General features: G+C 48.8%; 1 protein-coding gene across 2 annotated transcripts in view; it reads left to right on the top strand.

Moving 5' to 3' along the window:
• The first annotated feature begins 2,386 nt into the window (after positions 1-2,386).
• The window catches only part of Lrrc1 (leucine rich repeat containing 1), a 119,856-nt gene continuing 108,024 nt past the window's right edge, over positions 2,387-14,218 (top strand). The window contains exon 1 of one of the 2 annotated variants that reach the window (XM_028859836.2): positions 2,387-2,775. In XM_028859836.2, coding sequence (XP_028715669.1) covers positions 2,617-2,775 — 159 coding nt within the window. In that variant the 5' untranslated portion in view covers positions 2,387-2,616. The remainder of the gene's footprint in view (positions 2,776-14,218) is intronic. The other variant, XM_037207795.1, reaches the window with a different exon arrangement.

Raw genomic sequence — 14,218 nt, 5'->3', positions numbered from 1 at the left:
AAAAAGTTAGGAATTAAAATAACAAACCATTAATCGAACCATTTTCACTCTCTTGGTGCTAAGGGCTGTCTTGTTCTTTGTTGCATTTCTAGCGTCTAGCATGCGTCTGGTGAATAATGTGCACATTTATTATCTGTTGTTACGCAGTAAACTATGCTGAATTATACATCCACAGTGGGCAGGTAGTTCCAAGTTATAAAAGAAAGCATGGTCACTAAGCCCCTGAAACAAAGCTGATAAGCATTATTTCTCCTTTGGTTCAATTCCTGCTCTCCCTTACTCCAATGATGGATTGTGATCCTGACATGCAAGCTAAATAAACCCTCGTCTCCTTGTGCTGGTTAGCTAACTGTAAGGCATTTTCGTGATTAAAGACTAATGCGGGAGGACCCACCGTGGTTGGTACCGTCCCTACACAGGTGGTCCCGGGTTGTATAAAAAAGGAAGCTGAATAGGCCAGTAGGCAGCATTTCTCCAGGGCCTTTGCTTCCGTTCCTATCTCCAGGTTCCTGTCCTGCCTGGGTTCCTGCTATCACTGACCTCAAAGATGGACTGTGATCCGGAAATGTAAGCCAAACAAATCATTTCCTCCCTAAGTTACTTTTTGTCATGGTGTTTGTAACAGCAATGGAAAACTAATTAGAACTCAGAGTTAACTGAACACAAACCTGGCAGTTAAGTCATGTAGACCGCGGTAGTTTTCAAGACCTGCCAAGCTGGTGAGAGTATCCGCTGTTCAAAAGGCCACAATGTCTTTGGAAATACGTCGATACGTGATCACAACACAGAGACGCATAAGAACGCTTATTCAGGTTGGAATTCTTAAAAGACCAGCCATATTTTAAAAATACATTTATCATAAATAATCTAGTGTGAATATCTCTGAAAAATCAACATTAAACTGAGGTCAGCTTTCTATAATTTTTTTTTTTTTTTTAAAAAAAGCAGTTGGAAAGCCCGCCAAGTTAATGAGGTATTTTTTTGGATGTCTCAATCAGAAACCAAATTTTTCCAAGGGAGGTGGCAGAAAACGGGCTTTATACATGCTTCTGGAATGCAAGAATGCAGGAGGAGTGGAGGCTCAAAGTCCTCCTCAAGAATGCAGGAATCAAGTCAGCAGAAGCGCAGAGCGGCCGCAATTAGGTAGGCACTGGCTGTAACTAGCAGGCCTAGGTGGTAATCCTGGGGTAGACATAACAGCGGAATTTCTCCCCTCTTCAATTTAGAGGCCCGCCTGATAGAGATGCGATGGCTTCGCGTCCCTTCCCCTCTCCACTTGGGCAAAGTGCCCTGTAAAATTAGAAGTACTGAAGAGACAGTTAAAAAGGGTTCAGAGCGAACTTTGCCTTGGTCACTAAGCATGCTCAATTTTCAGTCTTCCCGGATTTGAGCTGCAGGAGCGCAGGACTTCCGCTGCTGCTGGTTGGGGAGTCAGAGGAGACTCTTTAAACAGTCCATTGTTACCGGATCAAGAGTGTCTTTGGTTATTCTGGGATCCTGACTGGTGAACAACAGGAGAAAAGGGACGGGGATGGTTCAAGTGTCTGGCTATGGGAATGGAAACGTGTCAGGGGCAAAGAAAGAGTCGTGCTCCTCACCCCCCAAAGCTATCACTTGGGGTGCGATCTCCCCTTTGTATGGAGCAGGGTGCTGTCCTGGAAGAAACACAAGAGCCAGGTGCAGGAGGCTCATCTGACCCCCTGGACCAGTCCCTTCTGTACTTCGTCAGCCCAGGTTAGGCCCCAAGGCACACTTGGCCGAGGTAGAACGGGCCCAGAAGTGCTCCTTTGCCATCTCCTTTCTTCCCGGAGCATCTTTTAGAAGATTTTGAAGACTCTGACACCTATGCTTTCGGTGGCACCAGGAAAGGGGTGACGCTTACATCTCAGATAAACCCTACTTACTGAAGATGCTCTTAGGACATAGAGAGCGTGAGCAGACGCAGGGCACAAGGGGGACCCGGGGTCGGAAAGCCAGAATCGGCTCCAGCGCTACCCCGGGCTCAAGGTAAGCGGCGGGGCGGTACTTCCTGACCCCGGAAGAGAAAGTTGTTTTGGGGAAGGGGAGCGAGAAGGAGAGGCACGGTGAGTAAAACTAAAACTCGGAAGTTGTTCGGCACCCTCTGGCCTTCGGTCCCTGCCCTCCTCAGGTCCTTTTTGGAGCGCGGCTCCCTCCAGAATCCCAAGCGGGGAGGCAAACCCCCGCGAGGAGGGGGCCGCAGGCACCCCGATTCCCCGACCCTCCCGGGAGAGCGGAGTCTCCAGGAAAACCCGGAGCGGAGCATCCCCGGCCGGGACACGCCCTCCGCGTGCGGCCGTGTGCGCATGCCCGGTGCGCGGCAGCCGCGAGTAGGAAGCGGAGCGCGGCGGTGGGGGAGGTGGGAGGGGACGCTCACGGCCGTGGCGAAGGCGCGGGACGCGGGCGAGGGTTCTCGTGGCTTCCTCCGGGCGTTCGGGACCGTGGAGCCCTTGCGAGGCGCGCGCGAGCCTGGGGCCAGCAACGAGCGCAGAGCGGGCCACGGGTGGGGAGCAGCGGGGCGGCCGGGCGGAGCGGGCTCCGAGCCCCGGGCTCCGCGGCTCGGGACACGGCTCCGGCGGCGGCGGCGGCGGGGCGGCGATGTTCCACTGCATTCCCCTGTGGCGGTGCAACCGTCATGTGGAGGCCATCGACAAGCGCCACTGCTCGCTGGTCTACGTCCCCGAGGAGATTTACCGCTATGCCCGGAGCCTGGAGGAGCTGCTGCTGGACGCCAACCAGCTCCGGGAGCTCCCCGAGGTGAGTGCCTGCCTCACCTGGCGCGGCGGCCCGGTCCGCGCGCTCCACCGCCACCGCCGACGGCTTCGCTTCGGCTGACCGTGGCCAGCGGGGGAACCACCACTGCCCTCAGCCGCCCCTATTCCCTCCTTGCTTCCCAGCCCCATCCTCCAATAAAAGTTCTTTTTTCGTTTATACCTAAAGACTTGGTATTTAACAAGTAGTTACTTGGCGAGTGGAGAAAGGTTCTGGTCCATTAAAGTAGCTCAGATCCACGTCTGGGAGCTAACGCGGGGTAGCTGAGAAGCCAGGTAGCTCACACTGTTCCAGCTGGGGGCGACCATACGCCCCAGGGCCGATCGGCTGGCCGCCAGTTCCCGGGCCGGTGGCCCAGAGCGCCTCTCTTTGGGCTAAAAGCAGGTCCCAGAGGACATTGGGACCTGGCAGCGTGCAAGTAAGCCTCTGTATCTTGGCATCTGTAAGGAATGTGCTCCTGGCCTTATCTTTGTGGGCTGTGCCCTGGAGAGATGGCGCTTTGTCGGCTCCAGTGGCCCCATGGCGGCATTGGGGTGCTGGGCTGGAGGAGAGCTGGTGCTGGTGCCCAGGTGCCCGCCGCTGGGGCACTGCGTGCGTGGACCTGTTGCGTGGTTGGAACTGCCATCAATGTCTGCAGTGGCTCCCGCTGCGAGTCAGCCCTGCCGCTGCCTCCCCCTGAGCCACCGCAGAGCTCGCTGGGGTCTGTCCTATCTCTCACGGATGCCGTACCTATTCAGAGTTGTTTACGAAAATTAATCATCTGCCGGGCCGAACTTGTCCAGGGACAGATGCTGATTGTGCTTTTAGGAGGGTCGGGGCAGGGGTAGACGTTGAACTTTTAACCCTTGAATTTGCCTCAGGACTTTAGTTTTAACTGTTAAAGGGGAAGGCATCGCAAACCCAGGTGTATGTAGGCAGTAAGCCTGTGGCAATCCAAGGGTTCAGGAAATGGAAGACTGCTGGGGGGCGGGGAGAGAGCCTAAAGGCCGGAGCCTTGGAATGAAAATACCTTGTTTGTCCTTTGGTAACGCTCATGCCCTGTCATTTTCAAAGACGCTCTGGTCAGATGTTTCGGTTTGTTGGAACACGGACAGATAACGATCTTCAGCGCTGACAAGAGTTTTTCTCACCATCTCAAGTGATGTTCCTCTTGAATTAACTTTCCTTGGTTCCCATGGCCGCCTCTGTGCAATCACGAAGATTACCCCTCACTAGGATCAGAGCACCCCCCCTCCCCTAATTTAATTCAGTAGGAAAACCATCCAGTTCCCTCAGGCATGTATTATTTTGCAGGCATTTTCAAACACACGGTCTGGTTTTTAGCTTCGCTATGTTTTACTTAAATAGTAAGCTCACTGCTTTAAGTTGTTTAATTTTTGAAACGTAGCAAATGTTACTTAATGCTTTTCAAGGGATTTGAGATGCAGTTATTAAAAGACTTAGTAAAAAGCTCTTGACTATAAACTTGGCAGTGCTTTCTGTAGTATTTATTTGTGTTTTATTGTGGCATGGGAAGCTTTTTTGGGGTTGGCTTTTCATTCCCTTCTGCAGTTTTTGAGATTTCCTGTAATGCTGGAGAATTTTGCTTGGCATAGGAGATGGAGAGTTTTGGACATGTCAGGTATTTCTACAGATGGTCAACGACAACTCAGAATGCCCAGAATGCAGTCTGATGGCATTCTGTAAATACAGTGAATAAACATTTCAAAACCAAAGGATGGCCTTGTTTATTGACAAGTATTGCTCTCACAGCCTTAAGTCGAGGTCCTGTAAAATGGGTTTCACTCTGTCATGTTTCACCCTGACCATTGGGTTTGTACATGCCAGACAGGAACGACACCTTGAGAGCCTGTTGGTTTCATTCAGCTTTTCCTGGGCTGGCCATTGTTCATGTTTGAGATCTGCATAGCTCATTACTATTGCTTTCTGTCCCCCCTGGCCCCAAACTCCAGCTCCTGTCTCCTCACCACTGTGTTACTACTCTAGCTGGAAAGCTTCAAAGGTCCTTAGTGTGGTGGCCATACCAGCTGCATGTTTTATGGCCTACAATTTGGGAGCACAGCCAAAAGGGAGGCCTGCGCCCTCTACCTGGGCAACAGGCTTTGGGATAATGATAGACACCTACGCTCCACTGAAAGGCTGGCAGCCTCTCATTTGCTCCAGCATTTTCATTTACAAATTGAGTCGGGGAATTGCAGTGATTCTTCCCAGGGCCCTGCACCTTAGGAGATGCAGTCTCTGGCCTCCCCCATTTATTGAAGTGTCAGACCACTGCGGTCACACTGAACATTGGGGAGGAGCCTGGCCTCTCCTGTTTCTCACGTCCATCAAACCTTGAGCTATTCGGTCCCTCCCCTTTGAGTCATGTGATTTAAACTTGGCCTTGTTAAACATTTATTGAAGTACCATTACTTACTAGTTACTAGGAATCTAGAGATTAAAGAAGCTATGATTCTTACGAGCTGATCACAGCCCTGTGGAGAGGCTGATGACTTAAATACAGATGTTGTGACTGTGGGGTGGGACGCGTACCTCACTTCATCAGCCTGCTCACCAGCCACAGACATGTTGGTCACTTACCTAATCGACCTCAGAAGCGGTTAGCTCTGTGGTGGCTTCTCAGCAGTGCAGGCGGAGGGTCAGGGCCCTCATCTTGAGCTTGGCTCTGCTTGGGTGACCGTCATTCCGTCTGTCTGCTGCTTCCTCCTCCACCTGTCCCTGCACCTAGATTCTTTTGGTGTCTGTCCTAAGACAGGCTCACTTTCGCCTCCTCGAAGTGCCTGCATGCTTTTGTTCTCTCCCATAAGCAGAGACCCTTACCCTTGTGCCCAGGAGGTCTTGCTCAATAAACAGTTACTCTTCTAGAATTTTCTGTTGTCTCCTCTTTGCCTTCCGCTAATCTTTTGTTGATGGCCCGATGAAAGTGTTTCCAGCACTCATCGTTCTTTCTCATACCCTAACTTATTTGTTTTCTAGTTCTAGAGCACTTACCGTGACCTAAGTTCAAACCATTTTATGCTTACGTGTTCCTTGTATGTCTACCCGATGAAATCACTATGTAAGGGCAGGGGTGTTCATGTGAACCTAGGCCACAGTGTGGTACATTGTGGTCCCTCAAGTGCTGTTGCATTAATGACTCCTTGTGTGTTGACATCAGAAGGCTGCCTTACCTTGGCCATCATAATTCCCTTTCCTGTGGCCTGACTTACTAGCCTGTTGAAACTAGTCAGCCCGTTGCAAAATTACTTGTCTTTCCTTGGAAGGTTTTGTCCTCTGTTTCTTCTGCACCATCTCTGACCATCTTTGAAATAATTCTTATACATTATGAACATTTGCCATGACTATGAGTTCAATTTCAGCACCTTCCGCAAAGGGCTGTCATCCCTGTTTAGAACAAGTTAGCCATGTTTCAGTTGAATCTTCTCTTTGGAAGTGATTTTTCTCCTTGCAGTTCCATTTCTCAGGGATGGGGCAGCCATTTTTCCTGTTCCCAAGGTCCATACATTTAACTTTTTTCTTAAAATGTCGTCTTTCCTCTCAGTTTCTCGTACCCACCTCCTTGGTTTCACCTGGGTTCATATTGCTTTTTGGTTATCTTTTACCAAGGCTCTCTGGGTCTTGTCATGAAGGGACAGTGGGGCCCACATGTCGGGATTTTAGATAGTTCAAGACAGAGTTCTGTGTCTTGGATGCTGTTCTCCAGCCTTAATTCTGCATGTGTTAGAACACTGCTTACTTTATAGCCCAAGTCTGAGGCTTGAGATCAGTGGAAATGCAAGATCTTTCTGAATACTGTGGCAAGAAATTATTATTACAGCGTTTCTTAACCCAAGTTTAAAGAATCCCACCCCTCCCCTTTTGTTTAACCCAAATTAAAGTTTTGATATTATTTTCAGCTATTAAAAAATCACACATCCTGTGATGTTTTGATGGCTTTATAAGTGAGTAATTATTGCCTAGCCTTCTGAGCACTCCTTTTATTAGCTAATGGGGAAAGAGTAGACGTGGCTGTGTGAGTCAGGTGATGAGAGTCTGCTGTACTTCATCAGAGAAATGAAGAGCAGGAAGGGTGCCCGCCTCTGTGGTGCAGTTATTCAGAATTAAAACCCACCTGTACCTGGCTAACATTATTTACTATGTTGTGAGCAACTGGGTATCATCTACAAAGTTATGTAATTGCTCTGTGATATCAAGTCACTGTTGAGGTCTCCTCTCTTGTCTTTATTGGATTTTTGGAATTGCTCTGCTTTATAGTTATGTAAGAAGAGCTAAGGCATAGGGCTGACACACCTATATACTTAAATGGGTGTATAATAAAAGTAACTCAATTTTTCAATGAAAGACCAGTTATACATTTAAGAACGTGAGTGTTTACAGCAAAGAGGATTGAAAGAAGTATTTTCCCTACTGATCCACACACTTATCAAGTTGGAGAAATAGTTCATTTCTCAGACATCCTGTTGTTACTGTACAGTTGAGCACTTAATTGCTTCCTGATTGTTTTCTCTGTCCGTTCACACCTTCCCCATAGATTCCCTCATTCCCTACACTTAGAGGTGAGAAGTTGTCATTTCCCCAGGTTACATAGTATCTGTGACAGAATTATTATAGCCACCCCTTACTTTGTAGTCGGTTCTTCACACAAACCATTTTTCTTAGGCCATATGACAGACCATTTTAGCCATTATAATTTCAGGTTTTCAAAAGTAGAAAAAGACTTAAGAAACTTAAGAGGCATGGGAACATGTGAACCCTCCCCCACCACCCCCTCCCCCACCTGTGACCTACCTGGTGGGGGAGAGGCTGGCAGTGGGGGACGTTTAGAAGCCGCCATAAGAGGCTGCCAGCGCTTTGAGGAGTTTCATACTTTGGGGGAAACGAGAGAGGTTTTAGAGGAGGTGATTCAGAAGTGGCGAAGAGGAGGGAAGAAATGCCTTGTGTGTTGTTCCAGGTGTGGAGATTGAGGGGGTCCCCTGAGTGGTGGAGGCCAGGAGCCGCACTACAGTGGCATTGAACTCCGCCCTGCCGGCAGAGGAGGTTGATGGTGGGCATCTTAGGTACTGTGTAGCTGAGTTTTTGTCTCAGGAAGGTGATTTCTGGGGATAGAGAGGATCGTACTGGGATGGGTCAGGAGCCCTTATGTGGTGTAGCCGGAGGAATGATGGTGTACTTGTGGGAAGAATAGGGACACGGCTCTGTGACTTTCACTCCTGTGGGAGTTCTTAGTTTACTGTATCATCTTGTGTCAGCTGACCTGTATTTGGAAGTTTTCCTGTGTCCTGCCCGGTCCTGCAGCTGCTCAGACCCAAGTAAACACACAGACGCTTATATTATTTACAAACTGTATGGTCTATGGCAGACCTCTTGCTAGCTAACTCTTATATCTTAAATTAAGCCATAACTATTAATCTATATTATCACCACATGTTCCGTGGCTTTACCTGCGTCCCATTACATGTTGCTTCTTGGGCAGCTGGCTTGCATCTCTTCCCTTTCTTCTCTCTTTCTGTCTGCTTGTATTTCCTGCCTGCCTCTAAGCTGCCTTGCCATCGGCCAATACAGCTTTATTTATCAACCAGTCAGAGCAACACATATTCACAGCATACAGAAAGACAATCCCACAGCACTGATCCACTTGGGGTTTGACTTTCTTTCGTTGATATATTTTCATTGAATGTAGGGTGCCTGCTTTCAACTGAAACATTGTGAGTTCTGTATTTAGGCTTTTCCTTGGGAGGAAAATGGCCAGCCAGATGTGCCATGAGTAGGGAGAATTTGTGTATCTTTTTCTATTTTCAGGTAAATGTGGCCATCATGTTTATAAAAGTGTACCCATTGTGCCCATGGTAACTCGGTGGGTTCTATTTTCCTGAGAAACATGAGTACATCTATATATGTATAGATGTGAGTACATCTGTATATGTCATGGACTTTTAATAGACTTGAAATTCAGGGCTTAAGACACTGCTGATTTTATAGAATGTCAGCAGTACCAGTGGTGACAGTCACTAGAATAGAAGGGAGGTCTGCAGTGTGGTGATGGGCAGCTGAGGAGGGCTGCAGTGTGTGATGATGGGCAGCTGAGGAGGGCTGCAGTGTATGATGATGGGCAGCTGAGGAGGGCTGCAGTGTGGTGATGATGGGCAGCTGAGGAGGGCTGCAGTGTGTGATGATGGACAGCTGAGGAGGACTGCAGTGTATGATGTGCAGCTGAGGAGGACTGCAGTGTGTGATGATGGGCAGCTGAGGAGGGCTGCAGTGTGGTCATGGGCAGCTGAGGAAGGCTGCAGTGTGATGATGGGCAGCTGAGGAGGGCTGCAGTGTGATGATGGGCAGCTGAGGAGGTCTGCAGTGTGGTGATGTGCAGCTGAGGAGGGCTGCAGTGTATGATGTGCAGCTGAGGAGGGCTGCAGTGTATGATGTGCAGCTGAGGAGGGCTGCAGTGTATGATGTGCAGCTGAGGAGGACTGCAGTGTATGATGTGCAGCTGAGGAGGACTGCAGTGTATGATGTGCAGCTGAGGAGGACTGCAGTGTGTGATGATGGGCAGCTGAGGAGGGCTGCAGTGTGTGGTGATGGGCAGCTGAGGAGGGCTGCAGTGTGGTCATGGGCAGCTGAGGAAGGCTGCAGTGTGATGATGGGCAGCTGAGGAGGGCTGCAGTGTGGTCATGGGCAGCTGAGGAGGGCTGCAGTGTGATGATGGGCAGTTGAGGAGGGCTGCAGTGTGTGATGATGGGCAGTTGAGGAGGGCTGCAGTGTGATGATGGGCAGCTGAGGAGGGCTGCAGTGTGGTGATGGGCAGCTGAGGAGGGCTGTAGTGTGTGATGATGGACAGCTGAGGAGGGCTGTAGTGTTGATGATGGACAGCTGAGGAGGGCTGCCATCGACTTTCTTATTGTGTTCATGGAGGTCAAGGGCAAGTTTGACAGTTGTAGGCCCCCATTCCAAGTGCAGGGCTAGAAGAAGTATGCTTGTCTTCTGCCTCAAGAGCTGCGTGAAGAAGGGTGATGAAATCATGGGTCAGGCCTTGGTAAGTGCACAGAAGGATCTTCTGGATGTCCATTAACTTTCTCTTAGGTGTAATTTAGTGGACAGGCCTGGTAATTTACTGTTGCATGTGCCATTTTAGAAGAGCTAATGGTGTGTGTGTGTGTGTGTGTGTGTGTGTGTGTGTGTGTGTGTGTGTGTTTAAAATACCCTGGTGTCCTTGAAGGCAGTTTGCCCCGATCATTACTGAAGAGTTTAGTTATGAAGGTGAAATTTCTAGACACTAGAGATTCGACACATTTGGGGGTGGGGATGTATTTTTGTTGGTAGGAACCTCAAGGAATGGATTTGCCTCATTCGGCCGAGAGGAGGTTTTATACCTAATTATGGAGTAGTCTAGATGATTTTTGGATGGTTTGGCTAGATGGGACTCCTGCGGCCCCTTCTTGCCACAGTTCACACCCGCTTCTTTGGAAAACATAATTAACTTAAACTTGGGGCGGAGGGTAAGGGCTCCAGCTTAGATGGGCAGTGGTGAGGGCCAGATGTGGTTTCCAGACCATCAGGATGTGACGTGAGTTCAGGCTGTTTGGCTTGATTCGAAAATGCTGGCTACACACCTCTGTCTCCAAGCTGTTCCTGTGGCTGAGCGTAGGCTGTGCTTTCAACTTGTTTTGCTTTTCTGATAAGATTGGTGTGTGTTAGATGCTTGAAATAACTTAAAAAAAAGAAGAAGAAGAAACCTATGTCTCTCGTATCACCCATTAGCTGTTTTATTTTTCTTTAAAAATACTTTTAGAGAATGAATAATGACAGCTAAGTTTTGGAGCACAGGGTGGTATCGCAGTGCATGCATACATCGTAGAATGATGAATACGGACTCGTCAGCACACCTGTTGACTCACTTCTTCATCACTTCCTTATGGTGACAACCCTCCCCTTTCTTGTATGGGCGTTCTGCTTTCGTGTATATCTGTGCACCATGGTCGTGAACCAACATTTGGGTGCTGGAAATTAAACCCAGGTCTCCTGGAAGAGCAGCAAGTGTTTTTAACCACTGAGCCACCTCTCTAGCCCCAAACATCCACTCTTAAAACAAGGTATTCTTGCCTTGTCACAGCAGTATGCCTATAAGGCCAGTACCGGGGAGGCTGGGCTAGGAGGTTTGGGAGTTTAAGCCTAGCCTGTGTTACACAGAAAGGCAGTGTATTAAAAAACAACAACATCAAAAAGAAAAAGAGGAAGAAGAAAGAAAATCACAGATTTTTTTTTTCTCTTCCTACGTGTCTGTGTATTATCATTTAAACAAAAAGGACTCCTCTTCCATGAATGGCTTCACTGGGCCCTTTTCTGCTTTCACACTGTATCTTGGGCATCTTCCATGTCAGTATGTATTATAGGTTAATGTCGATGTAGCTTTCAGTTGAACTTTACATCATCATCTTAAAAAAAATTGTTCTCCTATGTTAGGTATTTAAATTGTTTCTCATTCTTTTCAGTGACAAACCATGCTGGTTTAAATGTGCTGGTACAGATGATATTGTATGCTTGGGCAAATATGTCTTTAAAATGAATTATTTAAGGAATAATTACTGGATGAAACAGTGTGTACTTGCAGTTTCTCTCCCAGCTGGAGAGTCTCTTTCTTCCAGAAGAGCCCTTGGGTAGGCTCTGGTCAGGTTGGTCAGATGTCTGTGTCAGATTTTTGGGAGACTAGCATGTAATGCTTGTCTTTAAGGAGCCAGAAGTCTGTACTTAGGGAAAGAAGGGTGGGTAGCATTGTGGAATTCCTAATGGAGTTAAGTGTCCCGCTGTGTGCCTTCAGAAGTGTTCTTGGCTCTGGCTTTCTCAGCATCTGCGCTCGGTGGACAGGGCAGCGCAGACAGCTGTCTTGTGCAAGGTGACACAATACTGTGTTAGGAGCAAAGATAGTCTGAGGTGACACGGTTCTGTTCCCAGAGCGAGGTGACAGTGTACGGAGGATGTCTGGCAGCACAAAGCTGGAGTATCCACTTGGCGTGATGAGCGTATGAGTCAGCCCACCCGGCTCTCCCTTCCACTGTGGTCTCTGTGTAGCCCTGAATTTCTGACTTGAAAGCATGCATGGCAGTTCTGAGATTGCTGAAGTTGTGAAACTTCACATAAACAACTTTATCTGTGCTGAACCTGGGTTTCAGCTTGATCATGGTTGGAAAGAAAGGAATGATAGTCACCACCCCATAAAGTTGTGGGCAGATTAACTGTGTTAACACCTGTACAATATGGAGAACAGCGGCTGGCAGACAGGAAAAGACAGTGCAGTGTTAGCCTTATCGATGTTGATTGTTTAGTATTAGAAGGCCAAAGGCCTTCATTGTTCCCGTCGTCTTTGAATCCTTTCTCAATACTTCATCAGAGTGATCTCAGACACAGCTGTAAAGAGGGTGTCTCCAGAGCGGCCTCCCTGAACTTGCAGGGGACGTTTGGCAACATTCTTGTCATCTGCTTTCTCCAGCCCCTTTTGCAACTTGTACCTGTGCTGCAGACTAGCTAGCTGCCCTGAGTCACTAATGCACGGCACGCACCGTTCGATGACTGTGAGCCTCCACGTCAGTGACTGGATCTGTGCTGCTACCCCCCCCCCCCCCCCCCCATCCTCCGGGACAGAGGTCGGGAGAAGCCTTTTTTTCTGGGTCGCCTTCTTTCTCCTCTGTGGACTGTGGAGTCCACTGATGCTGCTCTTGACTGGGAACATCCCTTTTTCCTTCAAAGCAGATGGTGGAAGACACCCGTCACCCCCGCCGCCCCTCTTGTTTGCTTCTGCTGCTTGTGGAAGTGGCTGTAGAGAAGACGTCAACCACATGCTTGGAAGATGCTCTCGAGGAAGTTCAAGTTCGTGGTCCTTTTTGGGGGAGTGAATGAAGTTGAAGATGGATTTCGAGGGGTGGAGAGCTAGCTGGGTGGGTAAAGGGAAGCCTGACAGTGGTGGCACGCACAGCTCTAATCCTTGTGAACCCCTGTCAGGTGACGGGAGGTGGGAGCAGGGGCATCTCGGGATGCTCGCTGGCCAGCTAGCCTGGCTCACACAGCAGTAGGAAATAGCAAGACCTTGTTTCAAACAGGACCGCAGGCAAGGGCTGACACTTGGAGGTTGTCCTCTGATCCCGGTCACTCCCGTCTCTGTGTCTGCGTCTCTCCGTCTCTGTCTCTCACATACACAGTGGGTTTCGGTTATACCTGTAGAAGAGACACCGAAGGTTATACCAAGAAGCTTGGCTGTCAGCAGTGCCTGCTGTGTGTATGGGTCCATGATGATGGAGGAAAAGCCGCGCTGGTCAGGGAACAACTCGAGGTCCTTGTCAACGCTCAGTTCTCTTCTATGAAGGGTGGAGGGTGTGGACGTTGTGTGGTCCTTTTGTGTTCTGACTTCCTCAGAAGCTGATTCACAAGTTGATACCCCAGGAAGACCTTTGGGAGAGCAGTGCCATAGTTGCACACATGCTTCAGGAGCCAGCCGCTTAGTGAGTTAGTGGAACCACAAATCTAGGCTTAATTATTATGGTCAAGGATTTGATAACCAGGCAAAGCTTTTCCAAATGAGTATCTTTCTGTGGTCAGATGCTGATTCCCAGAGTCAATTAAGGAAGAAAGATCAGTAGATTTTTCCCCCCCTGGTTAACATGTATACCTCCACACACATGTGCGCCTGCACATCTCTCTCCAGCCCACACAGTCATTTTGAATACCGAATGCTTCTTATCTGTCAGCTGTTTGTCTTTTCTCAGCTTTTAAAGCTGCAAGGAACTGGGGAATTTGGCTAAGGCTTTTTGTGTCTTTAGTAAATTAGCTCAAGCAAGCCAGAGGTGGTGGTACTCCCTGAGGTTGGCTTGATAGCCAAGAGAATACATTTGGGAACTGTGGTTCAGTGCCAGATCATTGGGAATGTCAATGGGTCAGGGTCAGCCCAAGATGGTTTTAACCTGTAGCTCTGTGCTCCTGAGGATAAGATCAGCTCTGACAGGATGTTGGTGCCTGGCTGGCTTCAGAGGCATCCCAGCTCAGGAATGGGGCGAGGATAGGCCTTCCCTGCTTTCTCACAGGCCCTCTGGCACCGTCCCTTCTTCCCTCCAGGTATTCATGGAGTACAAGGCCTTGCGTCAGGCTTTGTTCCTTCCAGCAGGGCAGATAGAATCTGTGTTTCTGTAACCCCAGGTAAACCAGATAAGCAAGTACAAACCTCTGATTTAAAAAAAAAAAATGCAACGACAGAGGGTGGATATGAAGGGACGGGGAAATGAGTGGGATGGAGATGCATGATGTGAAAGACATAAAGAGTAAATAAAAAGAAAGTTTAAAAAAAGCTGCAAAATGGGAATGCAGCAGAGAGTAAGTCTTTGGAGGTTTCTGTTTCTCCCAAGGCCCCTTCAGGAAAATGACTTTTGTCCTAAGGCGCAGCAGAGGG

This window comes from Peromyscus leucopus, chromosome 7, assembly GCF_004664715.2.
Source record: "Peromyscus leucopus breed LL Stock chromosome 7, UCI_PerLeu_2.1, whole genome shotgun sequence".
Taxonomy (NCBI): Eukaryota; Metazoa; Chordata; class Mammalia; order Rodentia; family Cricetidae; genus Peromyscus; species Peromyscus leucopus.
The sequence above is the reverse complement of the archived record's forward strand: the minus strand, read 5'-3'. Positions and strand labels throughout refer to the sequence as shown.